Raw genomic sequence first — 23,975 nt, forward strand, 5'->3', positions numbered from 1 at the left:
GGCACTGACCTAGCTATGCTGCTTCCAGATTCAATGGTTTTGACATTTTGACAAAAGGGTTTTGACAATTTACTTTCACCTGGTTTACATCCCCGAGGATGGCACATCTGAACAATGCTGAGGGTCGGGCAACACACACAGAGTCAGTTTGTTATATTCTCAGGGCTGCCAAAGAGATGTCTTAAGGTATAACACTGACTTAATTTCTGCTTTCAACACCGTAGCTGGCTGTTGTTGGGGTGAACACTCATCACTGAAGTCACTGCAACAAGTTTTGTTAGCAAGAAGTCATGATTTACAAAATAGCATTTTTGAAGATGGCTCATTGGTTCGTGATACTTGGCTCAGGTATCACTTAGTGCTTTTGTCTGTTGGTTAGGTAGGCAAAAGGTGTGTCACTCATTTTAAAGCTCTCGTGGTTAGACTAGGTTCCAAGCCTACGAAAAAAATGCTGCTGGTCTCTAAACAAATAGCAATCTGTAACTGGTCAGAAAAATTACGATCAACTCTTACAACAATATTGCAGAAATAATTTTGTTGAGTAACTGAAGATGGAGCACTATGAAGATTTAGTACAATAAAGCGTGTGCTTTCGTAAAGCATAATGTAAAATTAAACATTTTCATTTTGGAATATGACTCAAATACCTGTTTTCTTTTGAAAGGAAAATGTGGTAGTGTGGCATTTTTTAAAAATCAGCAAATTAATATGTTCTACAACAGAACTGTGGGTCTCTGAGCTGTATTTGCCAGTCCCAGAATTAGCATCTGTAGCATTCTGAAACACCTGGACTCTTGGGATAGGTTTGGCTTGAGAAATTTGGCCTAGTAAGGTGTCTGTGTTAGTTAGTGCTTGATACTGTTGGTTTTTCTTTTTCTCTCCCTTTTTCCTAGTCCACACTTTTCCCTGCTTATCTTTCCCCCCCTCCCCAGCTTACAGTGTGTCAGTAATTTAATCTCTTATTTCTCCAAGAATAAGGTGGTAATGTCATACTTTATATTCATGGTAAATTAATAAAATATTTAATAGATGCTAGCATGAGCCATTATGAACTGACGATGTAAAAGGGTGGAATACTTGAGGGCATTTGTCACACATAATTCATGGCTGCTGACTAAACTGATTTCAGCTCTTTTGGTTGAGATGGTTTGTGTTCCACACCTTACCTTACATATATTGTGAGAACGTGCAAAATGCTGGAACTCATGAATTTTTTGTCTTAATAGATAGGAAGGGAACATTAAATCACAACATCTAAAAATAAGTCTGACTTGTTTTTTTTCTGTTGGCACATGTAAATTATTATTTGAACTATTCATTCTTATTTCTAATGTTACTAGTGTGAACTTCGGCAGTAACCAGATAGATTCATTAACAATAAGCCTTATCCCTCTAAAAATGAGAGTGAACCACTACTGTCACTCCTGCAAAGCGGTGCTGTGAGCTGCAGTTGAATGATTATTTGGTTGAATCTAAACCCAAAATATTATGTTTAAATGTTTCAATGGAACCTGCCTCTATTTGAGATTTATGTCTACATGGTGACTTAGGCTTATACTATGGAAAAAAGTATATGTTAGACTAGGATTAGGACATGTATAATGTTAGTGGTGTGTCAGTAATTTGATTCATCCAGCAAAGAAATGTCTTAAGTTTAAAAATATATGAATAGGTAGTGCTATCAGGAACTATTCAGAAAAAAAAATAGCTTTATATTTTCACGCTAAGCAGAAACATGCTGGTGATAGTATAGTATAGTACATTTACCAGGCTGATGTTGAGAAATATGTCAGGAGGCTGTGTAGAGCTATTTTCAGGTTCAAAATAGTCACCCTAGAATTTCATTTGACTGTGTAATATTTTTTTATCTTCACAAAGGCAACAAACATGCAATATAAAGTACAAATTTAATGCATATTTTTATGTGCTAGAAAATTACTAATTTGCACTAATGATAGGGAGACCCTTTTATGAATTACTGAATTGTGCAAATTAGCAAGTGAACAAACACAATTAAAGAAAAGAATAATGTATCACATAATGCACTTAGTCTGTTTTGACATTTGTGGTTTGGCGTTAACTCTTTATGCTACTACATCATCTTGCACTGTGCTAGTAAACATATTCAAGTATATTTTAGTAAAGATCATTCTGTGCTATCAGTAGAGCATTTTGCCAGAGCACTGTCACTCTTTGCTGAAAAAAGGTTATATTGCCTCATGTAAAATAGCATATTTCTGTTGCTTTTGTTTGAAACTGTGGATAGAGTTTTGTGTGGTCATCTGTTGTAAAAACAAGTTACTAGAACTTAGCTTGCTGGATTTTAGCATGTGTAAAGCACCAAAATGGATTTGTGGAGGGATCTTTCAAAAATACAGACAGAAATTCTGGTCTTAATTACACTGATTTTTTTTTTTTTTTTTTTTTTTTCCTTGGGGCATTTGGGGAATTGGTTTTTTTATTTTTCTCTTTGAGTGATAGCTGTCAAACTACTGTCTCTCTGAAAAGCTCCTGGTCCTTGAAGGGGCTGAAGAGGCTAGTCATGGATAAGGAAATGAAAGGATGAAGAAAAGGGAAAGAGCTTGTACTGTTCTTCATTCTTGTCTGATTCAGAAAGACAAACCTCTCGTGATTGGCAAAATATCTTCTGATTATGCAAAAAATTGCTTCAGAGTGTGGAAAATAATGAGTAGAGGCTATTTCCAAGAGTGCGTTTCTAGTCATAATGTGACTAGCACATTTCAAGCCCATAGTGAAATGCAAAATTAAAGAGTGGATAACTCTATCCTTCTACTGTTCTGCGCTTTCAAAGGAAAACCAAATTGTCTTGACTGAATTATAAGTGACTAAACAGCCTTTACTTGCATTTGTCATCTTCTGTTCCATTGCTTTTTGTTACCTAATTGAACACATATTTTCAGCACAACTAATATACAAGTGTTTGAATTTACATTGTTATTCTCTGTTGAACTGCATAACTCTAGTCAGAACTCATAGACTGAAGATGAAGCCTATGTAGTTTCTAGTATCTTTAGTACCTTTCTTGACTGAGCAAAGTTTAACACCGTCCAGGCCCTCACAGAAAATACAGCCCTTGAATAAACCTGAAATGGGGCTGGAATGGGATTCTAACACAAAGTATCTTTCCTTCTGCTGCTTAAAATTTGGAAGCCATTATCAAGATGCCTTCGTGCAGGTGAGCTAACTGCTTTTAAAATTGTTAACCACGCAAGTCTTGACTGAGAAAGGCATCTGATAAAGCAGCAGCATTGTTCACAATCAAAACTCTTACAGTAACCCCAAGTTGGCATATATTCTGCTGTGATCAGATTCTGGCCAAGGCTGGGGGAACAGTAGTTAGTCTTGCCTATTGGCATCCCAGAGAAAGGGATACAGGAATGGAGCAGACTGACACTAGTAATCATTAAGGAGATCCTCCTCCTGGCATCATTCGTGGTGAGAGCTGAGATCCAGGGGAGCACATAAGGCTTTTAGCAACAGTAGTTCTTGGTACAGGGAGAGTGGTGGCTGTGCGGTGGTAAAAAGCGCACGAGTAGAGAGCTTCAGGATGCTTACTGCAAAGAGCTTCAGTGAGAGCTGTCTGACTCTGCAGGTATCCTCTTCTTTTGGCATTCATATAGAGTAGAGAAAACAACTAACAGCCCTCCCTGTTAAAGGAGACACTGGTAAGGAAGCTCTACTTGTGATTATATTGATATCCTAGGCTGTATCATAGTATCCTATAAATCTAAAGCATGAAGCTGCTGGAAGTTATCAGACATATTCATCAAATCCTAATACTTCTGCGTTAGAAAAGAGCAACACTAAAATCACAGCATCTAAGCCTGGGATGCAGGAACAATTGGGAAGTTGCCAACATGTACTGTGTGTGTTTGTGTAGAGAGAGGAGGTACTGATGGAGGGTGGAAGAGAAGAAGCACTTTGTACTGATCCGTGGGCTTTCTGAAATGTCTCTGTGTGACTTGTCTGAGGAAAGCAGTATTTGGATCTGTGTGGAGTACTTTTTTATAGATAATTTTTAACATTTTCTGTAATTGTTTTCAAATAACTGCATAAAAAAGAATTGCTAAAAGGCAGACATCTGCTCATTTGTAGCAAGAGAGACTATCTACCAAAAGAGAATATTTAAATCCTACTAGCAGGTTTTTGAAAATGCAATGCCTTCGGGAAATGGGAAAAGTATGATTTTTTTCAGTTGCACTATATTTACAGTCCTGGGATTGCTATATTTGGTGCAGGTCTAAGAATTTGAGCATGTACAAAGTAGTGCCATGCCTCATATTCAAGAAAAAGTGATCTATCAAACCATGGTGAATCAACAGGGTAATGATTTTTTTTTTTAATTAATAAAAAAATTTCTCTAAGCTGTGTTTCTCTGAAAAAAACATTTCTTTTAATATTTTCCAGAAAGCGCATAACTGCTGAGCCATCCTAGAAAATGTATTCATTCTTATGCCATTAGCTTCAGTATGGGAGGAAATGTGACAAATACTTTCTTTGTCTTTTATATAATCTTCTTAAAAGGATGTGAAAATTCTTCATACTTAGGTTGTAAGGGTAAAACCTAAAATGCAGGATTATTTTTTTGCCTTCCTTTTAGCAACAAATGTTTGGTCTATTTTTACAAGCACGGATGCACCAATTGTGGTCTAGCTGCCACCTAAGCCTTCTTGAAATTTGCAGGCCAGCACCTTTTCTTTGTTTAGCTATAATAGTAGATGGAGTTTTCTTTGCCAATATACATCCATCTAAAAGGCCATGCTATAGCATTTAGAAATCAAACCCTATTAAAAATGTGTGCAGGTGGTTTTATATGAAAATCCTTGTACATAATACTCAGATTTTGGATCTCTTGATTACTGTTATTTTAACTAGAGTCCTTTAATTTACCCTACGTTTGGAGCGACTTGGTAAGGTGCTAAAAGTAGGGATTTAATTCATAAAGAAAATGAATACTCAAGTCACTTCTGTAATCCCAAATAACTTGAGAGCCACTATATAATTGTATGCTTCAATCAGCTGGCGGAAGGTTTCATCCTTTAGGGAGAAACGGTGTCCAAAAACCACAGCACAGATCACGTTCGAGACGGCGTGAACAATGGGGAAGGAAGGGTGGACAGCTCTTCCTGCAGACAGAGATATGCGTTTGTCTCCAAAACACTTTCTTCATCTCCTTTGTGATTTTGGAAGCAAGATCACAATGACATTTTATAATAATATCTATTTAGACTGTTACTCTTAAATTGTTTAGAATTTCCTTATTTCTGTGGGAAACCTCAACTGCAGATAGATAAGCAGACATAAATTTGCCATTTTTAAAGGCCATTATTTAACATACTAGGAGAAATTGCAAAGACAGTATAAACCTGTTGGATCATCTAGTCCAGCCTTCTGTCCATGTAAGTCTACAGTAGGTGTGGTTGGTGAGACCGGAATGGTTGAACATCTGTCTTAGACCCCCAGCTAAGTAGTGTGCATGTAGGAGCTTTTATACTCTGGATGAATGAAGCTGTGATAAGGCAGAAGTATTCAGTGCGGTGCTTCTGTGAACCAGCCTTGCCATCAAGAGAGTCAGACTCTAAATTTATTTGGTGATCACTCAGATTGGTAGAAAGTGAGCCTGCATACACTACTGTGTCTATAAGTTTTGTGTGTTGTTTTTTTTTTTTTTTAAAAAAAAGTCTTTTGTATTTAAATTATTTGTTGGTTTAATGTAAATATCAATAGTCTGGACAGTGACTTTTGGCTCTGTCATTTATTTACATCATCATACTGTGAATGTTGTAAAATTCTTCACAGTGAAGGTTATGATAACAAAATCTAGATATGACACATACCAATCATTCAGTCTTAATGAGTTAGTGTATTTACTTCTACTAAACAAATAAAACTGAATTTTGAACTATCTGCTTTTGAAATGTTGCTTATATCTTTAAACTAAAGATAATAAGAATGCAACATTGATTCTTAGTGTAATTTGTAGAGGATTTCTCTTTGCTCTGTGCTGACCTCTGTAGTTTGCCTGTATGATTTCTGTTATTGTGTCATAAAGCTCTTTTCATTTGCTGAGGTGATACTGGTTCTGAATCTTTACTTTTTGGATAAAATTAAGGTAGAAGAGTAAAATAATTCCCTTAAACAGCAAAGCATACAAGAAAATGCCACCTCTTTTAAGATGCTTATATATTATAAACAGGGATGTATTATTTTCCTATGGCTAAAAAATGTATAAATGTTATGCGGTTTAGAAAATTAGAACAAAATAGCAAGCATATTTCCTTTTTTCTGGGTATTGATGGCTAAGCATATTAACAAGTGACAGTGTCACTTATTAAAGTGTCTTAGACAAACCTCTTTATTTGCAAAAGAAGATATAAGACAGTCATTATACACATGCAATATCTACAGAAAAATATTAAATCTTGGAATTCTTGCAGTTTCCACACCAATAGATCCTGTCAGGGAAGAGACGTGAGTAGTGGCTCTGAAATACGTATCTGCATCAATTTTAAGGTGAGGAAAAGAGTGAGGAGACCAGAGCTGTTCCTACTAGTCTGGGTGCTGGGAACTCACTTCTGGAAGACTTGGATTAAGTTGGTTTAACAAATAGCTTAAGGGCTTCCATTATAAGCAAATGAATGGTCTAACTGAGTCCCACTGGGGACTACATATGTTAAAATAAAGCACAGTTAAGCAGTCTGATAATGAACTAGAGTGTTCACCATCTGGCAGGACTGAGCTTTACTAAGGATACCCTGGCTATGAGTTTTAAAATTTGGAAAAAGATGGTCGACTGGGATCAATAACTTATTTCCTGTGTGGAAAGAAGAATCTTTATCGGGTTCATAGTGGAAATGTGACTGACCTCTTAGTTTTCTCTGGAGTTCTAAACCGTAGTAGCAGCCAACATTTATTTTTCCCTACAAGTCTGAAAACAAGGGAAACTGAAGCTTTTGAAACTTCTATTTTGAACACAGAGTTGAGTGAGGCAATTTGTGCTTTTCTCTGCTTCCAGAATGTGCTCAATGTGGGGTCAAATGTTCAGGTGACACCAGCAGCAAAGCCTGCACAAACCTTCTTGGTCTTTACTCCCTTTCCCCCACACCCCAATTCCATTCTGATCGCATTGTGGATTTGGCCATGGAGGGGCTGTCCGGTGTGCAGGGAGCAGTGCAGCCAGCCTTGTGGGGGCCTGGATTCTATTATACATCAACATCAGGTCAGTTCTCTGAGCAAATGGCAGGATGATGGTAAAGAGAGATCCAGAGAATTCTTTGGTGCTCAGATCCTAAAAATAAGGAAAATGTTAGCTTATTCTGCTGTTACTGCCTCTCCCAAGACGACTACTCCACAAAGGTTCTTTCTTTGAATCACTCTTGCGTCAATTGTGGTGCAATTGCTGGCATGCCTAAATCGCAAGACAGATGAGCATTAGCACTGTTGGTCTGATCTTTAGAGTCTCTGTGGTGGTGTAGTGAGGAAATGGGTTTCTTCTGGGTATGTAGTTTTTAACTGAGAACGTTTTCTTAAATTTTAAATTAATGCATTTTAGTTACATTATAAACAATCTAGATAAAGTTTAAATTTAATTATTAAATGTTTTAAATGTTTTCAGTACAAATAAATGGTAGATGTGTGCTCCTGTAGTTGAAGTTGTATTGTACAGAGTGCCATTTGTAAGATGTGCATAGATGATCAAGGTATTTTGGGAGAAAAAATGTCTGTGACTGAACTTACAAAAGTGTGTTTTTTTCCTGAAGTGAACCCAAAGGAGTTTCACTGACATTAAGATAAACAGACAACAGGTGTTTCATATTTTGAAAAGGTGATTTACACAGGATAAGAATCATGCCACATAAAAATAATTTCTTCTCTCCTAAAAAGACTAGAAATAATCTTTGATATAAGTCAAAAAGTCTTCTGGGAGAATAGTCCTGGTGAAAGTCTTCTGGGAGAATAGTCCAGGTGAAAGGAGATTATTGTGTACAGGGCAAGCTATAATAAAAACTGTCAGTTCTGTCAACTCTTCTGTCTAAGGTCTATAGAGGATTAAAAGGATATTGAACATCATGTAACAGCTGCCTCCTATGTGAAAGGGATCACTATTGTGGTGAACATAAATGTACCCATTTAAAACACCTCCACAAGGCTGGGTGTGCCTGAGCCACAAGTGGCTGGTTTGGCAGGTAAAGTGCCGACTTCAAGAACCTGAAAAAGCACAGTCTATGTTCTAAGTAGGTAGTATCAAAGTATCAAATTGGCATGATAATAATCAAACTGTATTGTGCACCTATGGTGTTGAGAAAATATTAATTAATATGTAGTGTGAAATATAATCAGTGTTTCCAGAGGAATTGTAAATTTGAGTTTTAACTCTTATTTCTTGTAAGTCTAAAAACTCTTAAGTTTCAAATAAAAATATGTTGCTGACAGTAATAAAATCTTTATACATAGTTTTTCTGGGACAGTTTAATGAATTTTGAGTGTTGATTAATACTATCGAAAACACAGCAATTTCATAATGCTTAATATGAAAGATGAAAAAGGGAACAATGCTTAGAATGAATATTGCTGTAAATCTGTAATATTTAAAACTTTTGTATTTGAAATTTTTTTAAAAAAGTTCAGTTCTGAAGCGAATGGAGGAAATAGTCTATCCGATGTATCCTTTACTCAGAAGGTACAGGGTCTTTTGGTTTGGTTTGTGTTTTTTGGTTGCTTTTTGTTTTGTTTTAATTTAATTTCTCTTTTTGTTTCGTAAGAATGAAGTATGAGAAATGGATAGCTATCTAGATTATGGAATGGTTTTCTTATGTACAGGTAAAGGGAACCCTCAGATTCTTTAGTACAAACTTTAATAGTTGCAGCACCTGCTTTTCCTTAAGCATTCATGTGTTTGGCCAGTGCTGTGGGTAGGTAAAAAGATAAAACTGAACATTAAACTCAAGTAGCTTTTTCTTCTGAAAATACATCTCGTACTTTTGTATCTTGCTGAGTTCAACTTTATTTCCACTTAGGTTAATTTTAATTTACTAAATTTGAAGACCCGGATCCCCAATACCTTTTCTTTCATTGTACAAAGCAGCAATCTTTAGGCCGGTTATGTACTAAGTCCTGCTAGAAGGAGTTTACAAAAATAATTTTTCAGAGAGCAATGGTAACTTCTTAGCTGAGCACTTGTTGGGAGCTGTTAGGCCATGGAATAGGTATAAGATGTGAGGGCTGATTACAGTATCTAAACTTAAATTCTAATTCTAATACAGTATTTCCAAATAGAAATTCGAGTACCACTTTTGTTGACTTTCCAGTTTAAACACATCTGGTAACATTCAGTGTATTATATAACACTGTCCATAGTTTTGTACAGAGCTCTTATGGGATTGTTTCAAACTTCTTAACCCTAGCTGGAAGTGTTTGCAGCAAGCTAAGACAGCTGAATCTTCCATAGAGGATTTTTTAAAAAGGTTAGAAAGAAATATGCAAAAGTAAGAGACTTTTTTTTTTTTTTTTTTAAAAATCAAACCCAAATCCTAAGACCACCTGTCAGCTTTTAAAGCCAGTGGACACATCAGTGTATTGAATTTTTAAAGCTAATTGAAACCAATATCTAGCTTGTCATTCATGGGAATCATAAAAATGTAGCAATTTAAATACAACCTTTTTGAAGATGTGCAGTAATACTGCCCCAGTCTGGGACAGAATATCAATAAAGGGACCAACCGAAGTTCATTAGGGAAGTGCCACAATATAAAGGATGAGAAATAACTGAAAAGATGAGAAGACCAGGAGTTTCCTGAGCACATCAAGTACTGTTTGTTCCCCACGATAGTTTTCTGTGACAGGCAGCACCCAAACCTGTAACTGCTCCTTGAGAATTGCCTCACATTCCTGCTGGTGGAAAATAGGTTGATCTTGCTGGGACTCAAAGCTAATGTCTCTGCATTATCTAGAGCTAAAGTCAGACTTCCTCTCTGGCTATGTTATCTGATGTAAACCCAGTGATACCAGTAGTGTCAGAAAAGAGAATCGAAGCAGCATTTGATGTGTCATGGCACTGGATGGAACAGAAAGAGGAAGTTATTTTTAATTTCCCCTTTCAAAACACAGTATGCTGATAAACTGAAATGAAACCTTTGTCACTTGGAAATGAATGCGAGAAAAGGAAAAGAATAAAATTCAAATGGAGAATCAGAGGTTCATTTTGTGTCTTAAGATACAGAGGCTGATGTGGAATAATTGCTGCAGGTAAAAGCATGTGGATGGGTTTGACGTAAGAGAGCTGTGTGGTATATGAGTCTGCATGTACTTGTCAGGAACTGTATGGTTGACATATCCTATGTAAGATCTACCACTAAGGAGGAAGAGCAAATAGGTTTTGACACTCACCGGACTTCGTGCCTTTATACAAACTGAGAACATTTTATTCCTGCACCACGGCAATATTTTTTTTGGTGAGACATTACCATAATAACTTTGTTTTTGAAGTCAAAGAACTCTGAATGTTGTAGAGTAGTATAGAACAAATGGATTACAAAAACAAAGCATGGATTTAAAGATGCTGTAAATAAATTGCCTTAGTAAAACTCCAGAGAAGAGGTAGTCTGTGTGGGAGTGAAGGAGCTAGTGAAAGGTATTCCATACAGATTCTAGTACTGATGATGTTAAGGTAAATATATTTTTAGTAATAATATTGATTTGGTATGAGCTACATATAACATATAACATAGTGAACCATTTATTTGAATTACTTGTTCACAGATTGAGTCTATGAGAAAGCATAGGATGGTTGAAATTATTTGCATTATATATATATATATATATATATATAAGGTTTTATTTCTGATATGTCAAAAGGGTGCTACAGCTTTTCTGATTTGGCATGTGCTGATATATATGCTTTGTGCTACAGTATTCTATAAGCCACACTGCTTTTTCTGGTTTTGATCAACTTCAATTTATATAGCAGTTTTGTTCTGTAACATTATAAATTGGAGAAATACGTTTAAAGTAATGATATACAAGCTATATAAAGTGAAGTGGGTGAAAGACAATAGTCTTTGAGGGTATATTGCAATACGGTAAGTGAAAATTTCTGTGTCCCAGTAAAATGATGGGAGGAATTTAAGAGCAGGCAGAATATAGTTTCCCATGAGCTGCCTCGGAGCAGGCATCTCGCCGTGGGGCGGTTCTGCCAGCACCACCTCTGTGCTGACCACAGAGCTCTGCCGGGCCGTGTTCCCACTACTCAGCGAGGCTTTAAGAGGAAATCCCACTCATCCACTTTTCTCCTGGTAGCCACTATTTGCGTATGTCTGATCACAGTCCAAGATAGCACGGTCCTGAGTATGCACTAGGCAAGGACAGTTTTAGTGCAGGAACTTACAGAAATGAAGGTTCCGCCAGGCTGGATGGTAGATGGCAAAAATTCCGAAGATGGATTGAAAAGCGACGGGTGCACACTCTCCTACACCCCTGCCATCGATATGTGCTGGCAGACATTGGGTCATGCTTTTTTAATGTTATCAACATTACCCATTAAAATGGCGTTATGCTGAAGAACGATAAAAACTTACAGGACAGAGGAGTGGAGGAGTTTTAGATGTATGGAGAAAAAAGACTACAGAAAACAGGAAGCAGATGCAAAGCGGAGAAGAGAGTTCCTGCACTCAAGGGGGATTCAGAAGCAGATGAGAAAAGAAGAATTATGGTCATGTAGAGAGCGAAAGAAGAAAAGAGAAAGATGAGTCATTGATGAATGGAACGATTTGGAGTCCATGTCCATATGATTCACTACCTCTTAAGTGTCCGAAAATAACCTTGTCTGTAAGTGCCATTAGTCTGCACTATGGTGGGAGGCTTTTGTGCCCGAAGACTAACTTTCGACTCTGAGCATTTCTTCCTTTCAATAAAAAACACCTCCCTCACACCTCCTGCAGCGGCTGGAAGCAATGTCATATCTGTCTCTAATCCTGTAGAGGGCCTCTATTTAAAATTTACTTCCTCTGGTCATCTTAACTTACTGACAGAGAAGTCATCTCATTTTCTGTGGGTCTACAGAAGACTCATAGGACTCCCTAGGGCAATGCTGATGATGTGGGATTCTTTCCTTTTTTCTTCAGATATGGACTAATGTTGCCAATTCACATGATACTGAATCTTTTGTTTCTTATAGCTCCTGTGCATTGCTAACAGGATGGGCGTTTTTCTCTCCAGTATTACATGTTCAGGACCATGAAACCTGCTTGCCTGTATAGTCTGCGTTCACTGCCTTTAGTACAGTTTCTGATGCCTTTTGTGTTCAGAGGTTTTTCTTGGAGATTACGTCTGTTTCTCCTGTGGTCCAAAATTATGTGTTCATAGTTGATTCTAATTTAAGATTTTGTCTTCATTGTTACATTGCACACAGGCAACAGAGTTCTCAGCCTTGCGTGTAAGAGTCCCTTTTTCTGCTCCTACACTTCGAATGAAAACAAATATTCCTCTAGCTATGATTTGTCTTTGACACTCATCAAACCCTTATATCAACTGTTATTGTGTTTTGATATTTAAACCTGACAATAAAATTTCCCCATTGCTTTATAATGTTTTTCTCTTCTTCTATCCATTGTGGAGTGTAATGAACAGGAAGACAAAAGGGCATGAGGTTTTTTTGCTTGATTGATAGTTTTGGGTGTGTTTTTTGTTTGGTGTTTTTTTTTTTTAATAAAGAAAATAATGGCAGCAAGTCTCTTTCTACCGCTTTCAGCCATAGCTTCTCACTAATGGCTTTCCATTGCACTAGAGGATCTTTATTCTGACATCTCTCTTCAATGAAAGTATATATGTCCAAATCTCTGTTTAGGTTTGTCCTTGACCCTAAGTACAACAAGATCGAATGGGGAGAAGAAAGCCTAAGTTCTGCAAGATTGGCCATAAGCAGTTAAAGGATTTAACCTCAAGAAAAACTTGTGTGATGCCCTTCATGTGCTCTATCAAAGGCAATTGGCCTTCAACTTGGGACATATAGATTTATTTGGAAATTATAGATTTATTTCATTTTACATGTGGCTCTCTTACTCTGCTGTTTAGCACCCCCAAATCAGGGTTTAGAGAGTGGTGCAAGAGACTTGAGACAAAGAAGAGCCTTGACATGAGAATTATCGGAATTGGGTCTCTTGTGCAAACTGGCCTCTAGTTCGTTGAGTGGAATTGGCTCTGCCATTCTCTTAAAATTAATTGACCAAATCCTCAGGGAGAGTATACAGAACATCATGATGAGACCTGTGTAAAACTGTTATGTGGGTATCTGGGCTATTTCTCTGAGTAGTGGACAAAGTTTTAGAAAGTTCTACAAATAGTAGAGCTGGAATCCTTTTTTTTCCAAAATGAATGTTTATGTCCTGCAGAAACCCACATAAATGGATTAGGATTTAATCTGCTTCTAAACATCTGCCAACAGCAGCCATGATAAAGCTTGTTTGGCCTGTTTTGTGATATATGAAAATGTGATAGGTTATCAGCGATGATCTGTTTGTGGAATATTACTCTAGATTATCTGTTTCACCCCCCGCCTTTCAGCATACATGGGATTGCACTTCAGTTAATATTGTAGCCAGTTAGATAGACAATTATTTGCTGCAATTTTAGGTAATGATATAACTAAATTGCCCTTCTTTGTTTAGAAACAAAAGTGTGTTAGGAGCTGGTCTAGACCTTGAAATGAGACTGTGTGGTCAGGTATTTTAATTTTAAAATAAAATACTGGGTAATATTCCAACAATTAAATAATGAAAATTATTAATTGAAAATTAGTCTTGGCTATGCCTTCCTTTTCACTTTTTCTTCTGTACACAAGAGTAGAAAACTGGTTTCTGGTATAATTCTTTTCCGAAGTGGAAATATTATTTATACAGGAGTGTGTTACTTTTTTATTCTTTATTTTCCTCATTTGCTTTCCATTCCTTTTTACAAATAGACATACCTCATTGTTTCTTGCATCTTTTTTTCCCAATGCATAGTATGTGTTCCAGAAATTTGCAGCTTTTATTTGGCTGTTCCATTTTTCTTTTCTATTACAGTGTGTTGTGTGTTTTGGAGTGTGGGGTTTTTTTGTTTGGTTGATTTTGTTTTGTTTAGTTTGTGGGGATTTTTTTTTTTTTATTGGTTTGTTTGGTTTTTAGTACCCATGCTGTTAGAGGTTGGTTGAATGAGTTTGTGTGTATGCATGCATGGTTTTAGGTGCTTATTTTGCCCTGACAAAATTGATAGGTGCAAACCCTATTGCTGATAATGTTTGGCTACTGCATAAGTATCCTTTGCATCTGTTATTTTGTGCCTGAAAGAGATTTATAAGCATGCTCACCTTAAACAATAAATAACTTTAGTACCGCAACACTTAAAAAATCAGAAATTGAAGATTTTAAGCTCAATGGGGATACATATGTATAATTTAACACTGTTCAGGAAGAGATGTAAATTTTCAGCTTAGATGTGTGGGAAATGTGAATTTCTGTCATTATATAGTCACGGGCATGTCTGCAATGCTATGCCAAATGATAATATTTGCATAAATATTTATATAAATATGCTATACTTGCTTAGCATTTGTAGGGGTTTTATATCTAACTTAATTTACGATTTCACAATGAGACTGAGTTGAACCAACAGCTGAGTGCTTCCAAAATGGAAAATATCATTCCTTGTCTTTGAGTTCCTCAAGTTGGAGTTTAGTAGTGCAAAGACTATAGTGTTGCCTTTTACATGGAAATCAATATGCATACGAAGTGAATATGGCATCTTTTAAGATTAAACATGGCCTATATTTTTCTAATGGAAATGCTGTTCCATGAACAAATAGGGGAAAAATTCATAATAGGGTGTTTTCTGATATTTCTGATAGTTGAAAGGGTTTTTCCTAAGAAATGCTGAGATATATACGCTGAGAATAGTATAGGTCTAGCTTTGTCTAATGCTTTGTATTTTTATGCAATCCAGAATAGTAAGACTACTTAAAATGTGGCTTTTTTTTTTTCTTTCCTTAATATAGTGAGCATATAGCTCTTCATTTAAATTTGGTAGGAGCTAGCAGCTGAATTAAGAGAAATTTATTGTAAATTTATAGTTTCTCGTTTTCCTTATTTTGAACTAAAACCATAGTAATGGAATAACCTTATGAAAGGTGGGTTATCATAGGGTGGGAGGACAGTTACAGAAAAAGGAAAAGTGTAATACTTAATGTTTCTTCATATGGGGAATGCATGTGGAATTGAAGCTCATGGTAATTGTTGGTGTATTTTTTTAAGCACACAGTATTTTGCCTGTGATTCTTGAAAGGATCAATCACTTGCAGCAATTTCTGTAATAATTTTCTGGTGGATGATTCTACTATTTTTTTTGTATGCTTTTTGCCTGGTTCACCAGAATGCAATACCTTTGCTCCTTGGTACAGCAAATGCACTCTGTAATATCTATTATGGTATGGTCAAAAGATAATTTATTGTCAGATAGAAAAATAGGTCAACACTAATGTCACTTGATGATCAACCCCCCAAGTTTAATAAAACACCTCACCAGCACGCATTCTGCAGAGTGCTTGATGTTTTATTAGGACTACAGTAGCTTACAGTACCTAGCTCTAGCGGGAGTGTAATTACTGAGCTGTCAGGGTGATAAGTGGGATTAATGGCAGCCTGGTGCACTTTAGTCTGCAGAGTGCTTGGAGAATCGGAAGATGGTATTATTATAAGAGAAAGTCTGAAGTGGCATATTCATGGCAGCCTCCCCTCCTCCCCAAAGCTCACGTTCACGTTTGTGTTATCTACCCGCCCCGCCCCGCCCCCCCCCCCCGCCCCAAGTATCTGACATTTCCAACAGCTGTTATTTGTGAACCAGCTCAAAAATCAAAAGATAAATAATTTGGTAAAGATGCTTGCTAGATGCAACAGGTAATCTGTACACTGCTTATCCTGCTAGGTGCCATTCAAGTCAGTTTTGACATGAGATTGTTCTATATATAATTCACAGAAATATATTTTATGTTAATTGCTATTCTTTTGGTCTTGGATATGGGACTGTTGTACTTTAAAGGAAACTACATTCAGGAAAGTGAAGAGCAAAAAGTCGTAATGAAATTGTTGCCTTTTTTAAACACGTGATTTTCCACTTCTATTATTTCCTTACTGCCTACACATGTAAAATGATCATCTGAACCCTCATAGTGGTGTATTTTTTCTAGTGTATCTCCTTTTTTTCTGTCTTTCAGTACTAACGTTTTGCTGTCTTTCAATCTGCTTAGAATGCGAGGAGCATCCTCTTGACTTGGTGCTCTGGCCATGTCAACCCGTGGAGGTCCTCACTGACCTGCTGTTGCTTGTTAAGGCACTTGTAGCGTGTCCCTGTCGGTGGGCAGTGCAAGGCAGCGGGACATGTAAGTGCCACGGCTGGGCTGGTGGGTGCGCTTCTGCCAGAGCCCCCTGACATCCTGACTGCTTCAACTAGTAACCCACCATGGTGTTGAACCTGTGTTTGGCTTTATCAGATTTTCCAGCTTTTGCAGCCTGCGAGACCTGTTTCCCTTTAAACATTTCCTCTGGGACATTTTCCCCATGACTAGTTCTGTGAGAAAATCCAAACAGCCACTACCACATGAGCCTTCAAATTTTGCTGGTGCCATGGTGTCTGCAATATCCAGCTAGATGATAATGCATAGGAAGATGAAAGACTAATTAGGCTTTAACTTAATTGGCATTGCCTTCTCTCTCATTCCACCCTTAACTGAGAAAAAACAAAAATAAATCCCAAACACACACACTCCAAAACAAAACAAAAACCACACCAAAACAAAACAAAACCCCCAAACACACAAACAAAAACCCCAAACAAACAAAACCCAAATGAAAGCAATACATGGGATTGACAAAGGTCAGTTTCTCACTGCAGGTATTTCAGGCATTTCATTCCTTTTACTGTGTTCCTCATTTCTTTGTGTGTTGTCCATAGGCCTCTTGCAGCTTTTCTGTGTTTGGAAATATTCTGTCCCAGGCAGTTCCACTGTGTTATTGTCTGTCACTAAGTGACAATAGTTAAGGTGGACTTGTGGGAGTTACGTGAGTAGCTGTGCTCAGATAATACATTAAAACCAAACTTTATTTCATTTTCCATAGAGTGTTTTACAACCATAATTTGCATAAATTCTGTATGTTAGTAGAACAATATTGAAAGAGCATCTGGAATAACTTAGTGAATTCTGAGATAATTAGTAGTGTGGCATTTGACCTATGATAATCACTGATATGTAAAAACAAAAGTATGTAAAAATACCTCTGTGTTTAAGAGAGAACCATTTTATTTCTTCAGCTGACTTTTATGTTTTTTTGTTAGATTTGCTTACTGCAAATTGCATAGACTATCCTGGTGGCTTAATCCACAGGTGAGACTTGTGCAAGCCACCAGACTGGTGGATGACTATGCAGGAACAGGCATTAAATCCTTGCTACTTGGTATGTTTTAATATACAGTTAGGTTTAATCATTAGGGATGACAAGAAGAGGGTCTTAGGGTTTTGAGTTCTGAGTATGCATAAAACTACTGAATTGTTTTCAGAGGTCACAGACATGTCACAGACATGTCACAGACAAATCACAGGAAACTCACAGAAAAGTAGCTTTAAAATTTATCAGCTGTTCTTATTCTTTGGCACATACAGTACAAAGTAATTCCTTCATCTGTGGAAATACTGTTGCTTTTGTATGTCTGTTCAACATCCAGAATTTAATCCACATTGACAATTCCAGAACTTTGTTAATAAAGTCAGATTCACTGCACAGATGTTTTTCATGTAGAAAAATGAAACGGTCAGAAGTCTAGCAATCTTGGATTCCAGGAAAAAGTGCTTCCATGTAATTAGACATTGTTTCCTAATACTTAGACCTGTGTAGTCCATATGTTTGTAACTGCACCCTGCTGCATTTCTTTGAAGTCAGCAGAATGTAAACAGTGTTTGAATGCAAGTCAATAATGATAATCCAGGACTTCGTGATTTTAAATAGAAATTTTATTAAAATGCTCTGTATTATTCCTTTGTGGCTTATCTTCTACCATGCTAACTTGAAAACCTTATGGTATTTGTAGCATTTGTATTCCAAGTCTCCTTGACATGTTTTTATTCTTGTAGATGCTTAAAGTGTGCAGATGCACCTTGTCAGAAGAGTTGCCCAACTGATCTGGACATCAAGTCATTCATCACAAGTATTGCAAACAAGGTAAAATCAGGCTTGCATAGTACATGGAAGAAGATAACAGCAGTTGCATGCAGTTCTATTAGTGAGATTGCATTTCAAGGTTTATCTTCGTAAGATCTTAAAAAAAGAGTGTTTACAACAGATACTTTAAAGTTCAACAGTCATCTAAATTTTAATTATTTTTGCTGCCTATCTGTGCCTGTAGAGATAGTGTATAGTGCAAATCTATTTCTTCATGTCACTTTTTCTATAAAGTTTTTGGTTTTGATGGTTTTCAAATATAATGATATTAAAAAAATTATGATGTAGTTATTTAACTTTGCTGCTACCTGAGATATTACAGATACAAACCTTTTCATTAAAGATTTTTTTTTTTTAAGAAGTGATTATAGTTTAAATTTGCTTTGGGTAGAAATTTCGCATGAAGGTGGTCATCTCAAGGAATGTTTTCTTGTACTTTATAATAAGAGGCTCTGGTTAATGCAAATGTAGTCAGTCACTTAGACTATTAATAAAATACTACAAGAATAAATTGAACCCCCTCTTTGAAGGTACTGTACCTTTTCATTTCTTAATAGGCTATTATACTATAATCATAATAAAATCTTAAAAACATTATTTTGATTTGTGGTTTATAAATTACTTTTAACAGTCAGAAATAGAAATAAATAAAGATGACTGCAAAGTTGATATGACAAGATTAATTAGGCTGTCTAGGATAGCCTGAAGATGACTGGATATTGATTGCCTCATACCTTTTTAAACTTCCCATCTGTGGAATCATTAGCTGCCATGTGATTTATTTGTCTGTATGAGCCCAACTGGGGGTGCTGCAAAGATTTCCTGGCTGCATATTATGCTCTAACACAGGGGTGTCGAACTCATTTTCACCCGGGGCCACATCAGCCTCGCGGTTGCCTTCAACGGGTCGAATGTCATTTTAGGAGTCCTAGTTCGACACCCCTACTCTAACATGTCTCACTGTTAGATGCAGCTGAAAGGGCCAATGCAGGTAAAGCTGGAGTGAAGTTGGCAACAGCAGCACTGCCATGTGTGAGTTAACAGCAACACTGCTTTTACAACACTGTGTGTTGTACAGAGAAGAGACTGGTAAATTCTGCACCTTAACAAGAAACATTAGAATAAGAGGAGATATTAAGATACATGCATCAATTATAACATAGCTATGTTTTGATGTGGTTTACATTAATTGGCATTATGCCCAGCATCTGCATATAGAGAATTTTCTTATGCAATCTATACCCTGTCAGTGCATCATTTATTGTCATGAATGTAGGCATCTGTTTGCAACCATAGTGTAGCCTGTGGCATATTGCTCCTATTACCTCTTCCAGGCATTGTGAAGCAGGGAAACTGAACGGAGAAGGTACAAGACAGTAATGAAACTGCTAGTCTCCATCTCATCATTGGGCTGTAGTTTGTTTAGGAAACTTAGAGCAAATTTTATGGAAGTATTTCACTAGGATGGGCTTTTCTTATTAGGGCTTAGTTATGCTGCTGCCTTGCATAGGATAGGGTGATGTGTTGTTCAGGAAAGAAAAAGAGCCTGATTATCAAAATAGAAAAGCTTGGAATAAAGAACCAGGGAAGATGGACTGAAGACTGCAACAGAAGATGTCAGAAGAACTGACACTAGCAGCATCCTGGAATGAGAAATCTGCTGGGTCTTTTAGACTTTGATAGCCTCAGAAGTATGATGCCCTTTTGTGACCTGGCAGAAAGTGTATGTCATTTTAACAGCTGAATCATTCTGAAATCTGTGAATCCATTACAGAGGAGAGAAAATAAAGATGGGGTGACTGCAGGGCTTTGAGAGTTGTATTTTGGCAAATATATTGCAATAACACTAGGAAGTAGCATCAAATGTACAAAGTGAAGTCTTTGCCCTGCTGAAGCCAATGAGTACACTCTTACAGGTCTGAATAAGGGCAGATTTAACCTGTCAGATGGTCAGTGAGGTGAGTCAATCCTATAGAGTTTTGGATGTTTTAAATCATCTTGGAAGCTTCAGATGCTAGGTAAGACTGTGGTTCTACCCTGAGCAGGTGACATGATCACTTGCTGTTTTATCAGGAAATCCTGCTTTAGAAAAGAATTGCAGTATACTACTGTTCTCTTAAGATGTTTAACATTGTTTAGGGAAAAATCCAGGTATCTTAGATTACTGAAACGTACTTACAGCCTTTCTTTTTGAACCCTATCCCTATCTGTCAATAGCTTTTGTATTCACTCTACAACTAGTTTTTTAAGTGGTATACAATGGTTTTGGTAACTGCTTTTCTCTCATGTTGATCCCTGATAATTGCATAGACAGCAGGAAACATTCACACACAGGAAGTTATAAAAAGTCAGGTAGTCAGTTTCTGCTAGCCGGGATGTTAGGACAGGAAATTGCATGCCTAATGCACTGCATCTGTGAAATGTATTTTTAAGTGTGAGTCTACATACACTCTTACCTTTTGCTTTCTCTCCTTCTCCTATTGGAAGAAATCTAATACAGCATGGTTGTGGAAGTGCTTCTCTGCAACAGCTCTAATGCTGACTTTAAAAACAAACAGTCAGAAAACCAACCAAACAAAAAAAATGGGAGTGAGAAAAACCCATGACCAGATATGCTTAGCAAATAGCCGAAGTCATGGACTGAGAAACAAGGCTAGAAAGTCCTGGGTATTTGTGGTCTTCATGTCAATGGCTATGCCTCCTGTAATTCACGTACCAAGCAACTTCTCAGGGAAATAAACAGTGTATAGAAGGAAGCCAACTTTGACCTGATGGCCGCAGTCTGCTAGGCTGAATTTTCCTTTTGATGAATGTGTTCCTGGTACCTTTGCTAGTAAATGCTTCTATTATACCAAATTCTGTTCTTCAGAAAAAGTAACAGTAAATTTAACAGTAAATTCTTCTGGTATCCTTTATTAATAGATTATTTTCTAGGTATAGGTATGTACTACTGTTTTTACACTGCTGGACTATGAAACTCCTTGCTTTCTGCCAAGCAAACAATAGATAAAAGGTTGAAGTTAAGAGAGGAGTACCAAAAGTTGAAATGATTCATCTGAAGTTGTGACCCTGGCAGAGTCTGTATGAGTCCAGTACTGTGACTGCTCCTACAGTGTCTTCTCCCCTCCTTCATTCTGCTCCTGTGGTGGTTGGAGTACATGCACCATACACTTTTAGAGCAGACAGAAAACAAGAACAGTGTGCTTTTGAAAACCAAGCTAAAACTTCTGACTTATCATTTTGAAAGTTTTTAATGGAACCACTAAGTAATTTTTCACTTTGTTATGCACTTTTCTATACTTTTATTGAAATAATCATTTGGATATTGTTCAACAACCTGCCTGCTGAATACTTTTGTATTTTTTTCTAAAAGTATTTGCTTCACATTATTGAGGATATTTTACATGTTGTTGAAAATTCTTTTCAAAATGATATATCTTTTTTGCTGTTTTCACCTTGTAAATAAAATGTATTTTTTATTCCAAGAGTTCTTAGATATATCTGGTAGCTTCTGGATGAAGTAGATGGGTGAAGTGTAGAACATTCAGGTACCTGAGGTCATTAAATCCAGGAAATCAGGGTATGCTTTCTAGGTGTATTGAAGTCCCTCTTCTGCTTCTCAATCTTTCTTCATCACTCGAGAAACTTTGTTCAGCAGGTTACTCTTCTACTTGCTTAGAGGAGATTCAGTTCAGTAAATTCCTTGTCCTCATCCTTGTGTAAGCGGTATTGCATGCAGGTATTTATTTAAACACAATTCATTATTAATACAGGGAATTTAGACAGCAGCGTACTGAAAATGAATTACCTTGTCAGGTATTTAAGAGCTCTATTGTATGTAGTTTGTTTTGTTGGAAAGCTGCTATAGCAATCATAAAAGGTCAGGGATTTTTGTTCTCTAAAGCCTGAGGCTTTTTAGATATTTACAGGCCATGTACAATGTAGCTGTTCTGCCATTAGACCTGGGCTCAGGAGTAGAGGAGGGACTGGGGAGGAGGGGTTGTTTCTGGGTTGAGAGGGTAATTGAATTGCCAGACTCAATGAGCCTTGAGCCCCTTTGAGAAAAGGATGTCACTTATGCTGTATTGTGTTAGCTACTGTGACTCTGTAGAGTTTAGGCCACAACTTCCTTTCTCTTTTTCCATACAAACTGGATTACAACTCCACTTTATAAAGGTACAATCTATTCCATTATGTCTTCCCAGTCAGTGTTTCTTGGTTCTTACAGACTGCTTGAACTGTGTCTCTAAGAGACCAGACTTCAGATTCACCATGCACACATTACTTCTTTTGTTTCTAAACATCAGTAGATGGCAAACAAAAGTGTTCTGACTTCCAGCTGTCCTCTCTTTAAATACGGCATTCATGTTGCAAAGTGTATATGCTGTGTTTTATAATGCACAAGTGCCATCTTAGTTATTTCTTTCTTTCAAAAGGAAAAAAAAACCCAACCCAAAACAAAAACCAACCAACCAAAAAAAAACCCCAAACCAAAACACTAAGAAAAATAAGTGTTCGGCTGCTGCAGGAGAAAGCTTCACCCTCTACCCCTGAACGAGTACCTGAAGGGACTTCAGGATTTTGTGTCCTTTCTCTGTGTTGATACGTCAAAGCAAGAAGGACTTGCAAAAATGGAGCTCCAGCACCCATCATCCTTTAGGAGTGGCACAATCAAATATTGTACAGCAGCAGAAAATCCCACAGCTTCCCAGAAGCAGCTCTCAGGCTGAACACTTGCAGCCTGTCCGGCTTTCCTCCTGTTAGGCAGAAGTGTGTGCCAGAGGGAGCTGCCCATGAGAAAGCAACAGCTGCTGACATGCTCTACTTTTGCAGTGTTCAGTGAGACGGTCTTGGAGCTTTTTGGTATCAGGCACCTTTATGGTTGAGTAATGACGTTGGAAGACCACTGTTGGTGCAGTATAGGCTGGGGTTATGAAGCTGTGTTAATATGGCACTGGCATAAAGAGTGAAGGGCTCAGCTTTTACAGGCTGAGTCTGTAATGAACTAGGGATGCGGGAGTATCTTTTGTGTTATCGGTACTCAAGAATCACACTTTTTCGCTGCAGCTCTCTGTTACCGGCTGTTATTGCAGTGATTCTTGACATTGATTCAACAGTTTTCTTCCTGTTCAGAAGTACCATCTTCTCTCGTATCCCTTCATAATAAAGACAAACTGGTCTGAGCTGATGCATCAACCGTTTTCTAACAGACTTTATAGGTGGATATAAGCCTTCTGGTGGCCAGCATTTTAAAAGGAAAAAAAAAACACTGGAAAACAAACAAAAAAAACCCCAAACCAACAAAGACATGCAGCCCTCTGGATAAAAGCTTGTCTCTGTACTGTGCAGAATGCTGGCAGGAAAATGGGGAAGAGAGAATTGAATGCTAGAAAGAGTACAGAGAAAACTGTGGAACACAAGAGTAAGTTTTAGGATTTCAGAGAAATGTTTAGGTTTAAATGAAACCAAAGGAAATCTGTGTGGGTTGGTGTTGTGTGTGGTTTTTTTGTTTGTTTGTTTAGGGGGGGTGGAGGATGGTTGGTTGGTTGGTTGTTTTGTGTTGTTGTTTTTTTTTCAAGAGAGAAATTCGCCCTTTCAAGGGAGAAATGGGAGAGGGAACAAACTGGAGGATAGAGATGGATACAAGTGGTAAGGGTGAATCTGAAGTTTGGGAGATTGAGGGAGTAAAGAAAAAAGTGTTTGTGGCAATATACT

General features: G+C 37.2%; 1 protein-coding gene across 1 annotated transcript in view; it reads left to right on the plus strand.

The window, feature by feature from the left end:
• DPYD (dihydropyrimidine dehydrogenase) overlaps positions 1-23,975 on the plus strand; it is a 348,521-nt gene that overhangs the window by 72,001 nt on the left and 252,545 nt on the right. The window contains exon 4 of the mRNA XM_065656297.1: positions 18,173-18,260. Coding sequence (XP_065512369.1) covers positions 18,173-18,260 — 88 coding nt within the window. The remainder of the gene's footprint in view (positions 1-18,172; positions 18,261-23,975) is intronic.

This window comes from Caloenas nicobarica, chromosome Z (genome assembly GCF_036013445.1).
Source record: "Caloenas nicobarica isolate bCalNic1 chromosome Z, bCalNic1.hap1, whole genome shotgun sequence".
Taxonomy (NCBI): domain Eukaryota; kingdom Metazoa; phylum Chordata; class Aves; order Columbiformes; family Columbidae; genus Caloenas; species Caloenas nicobarica.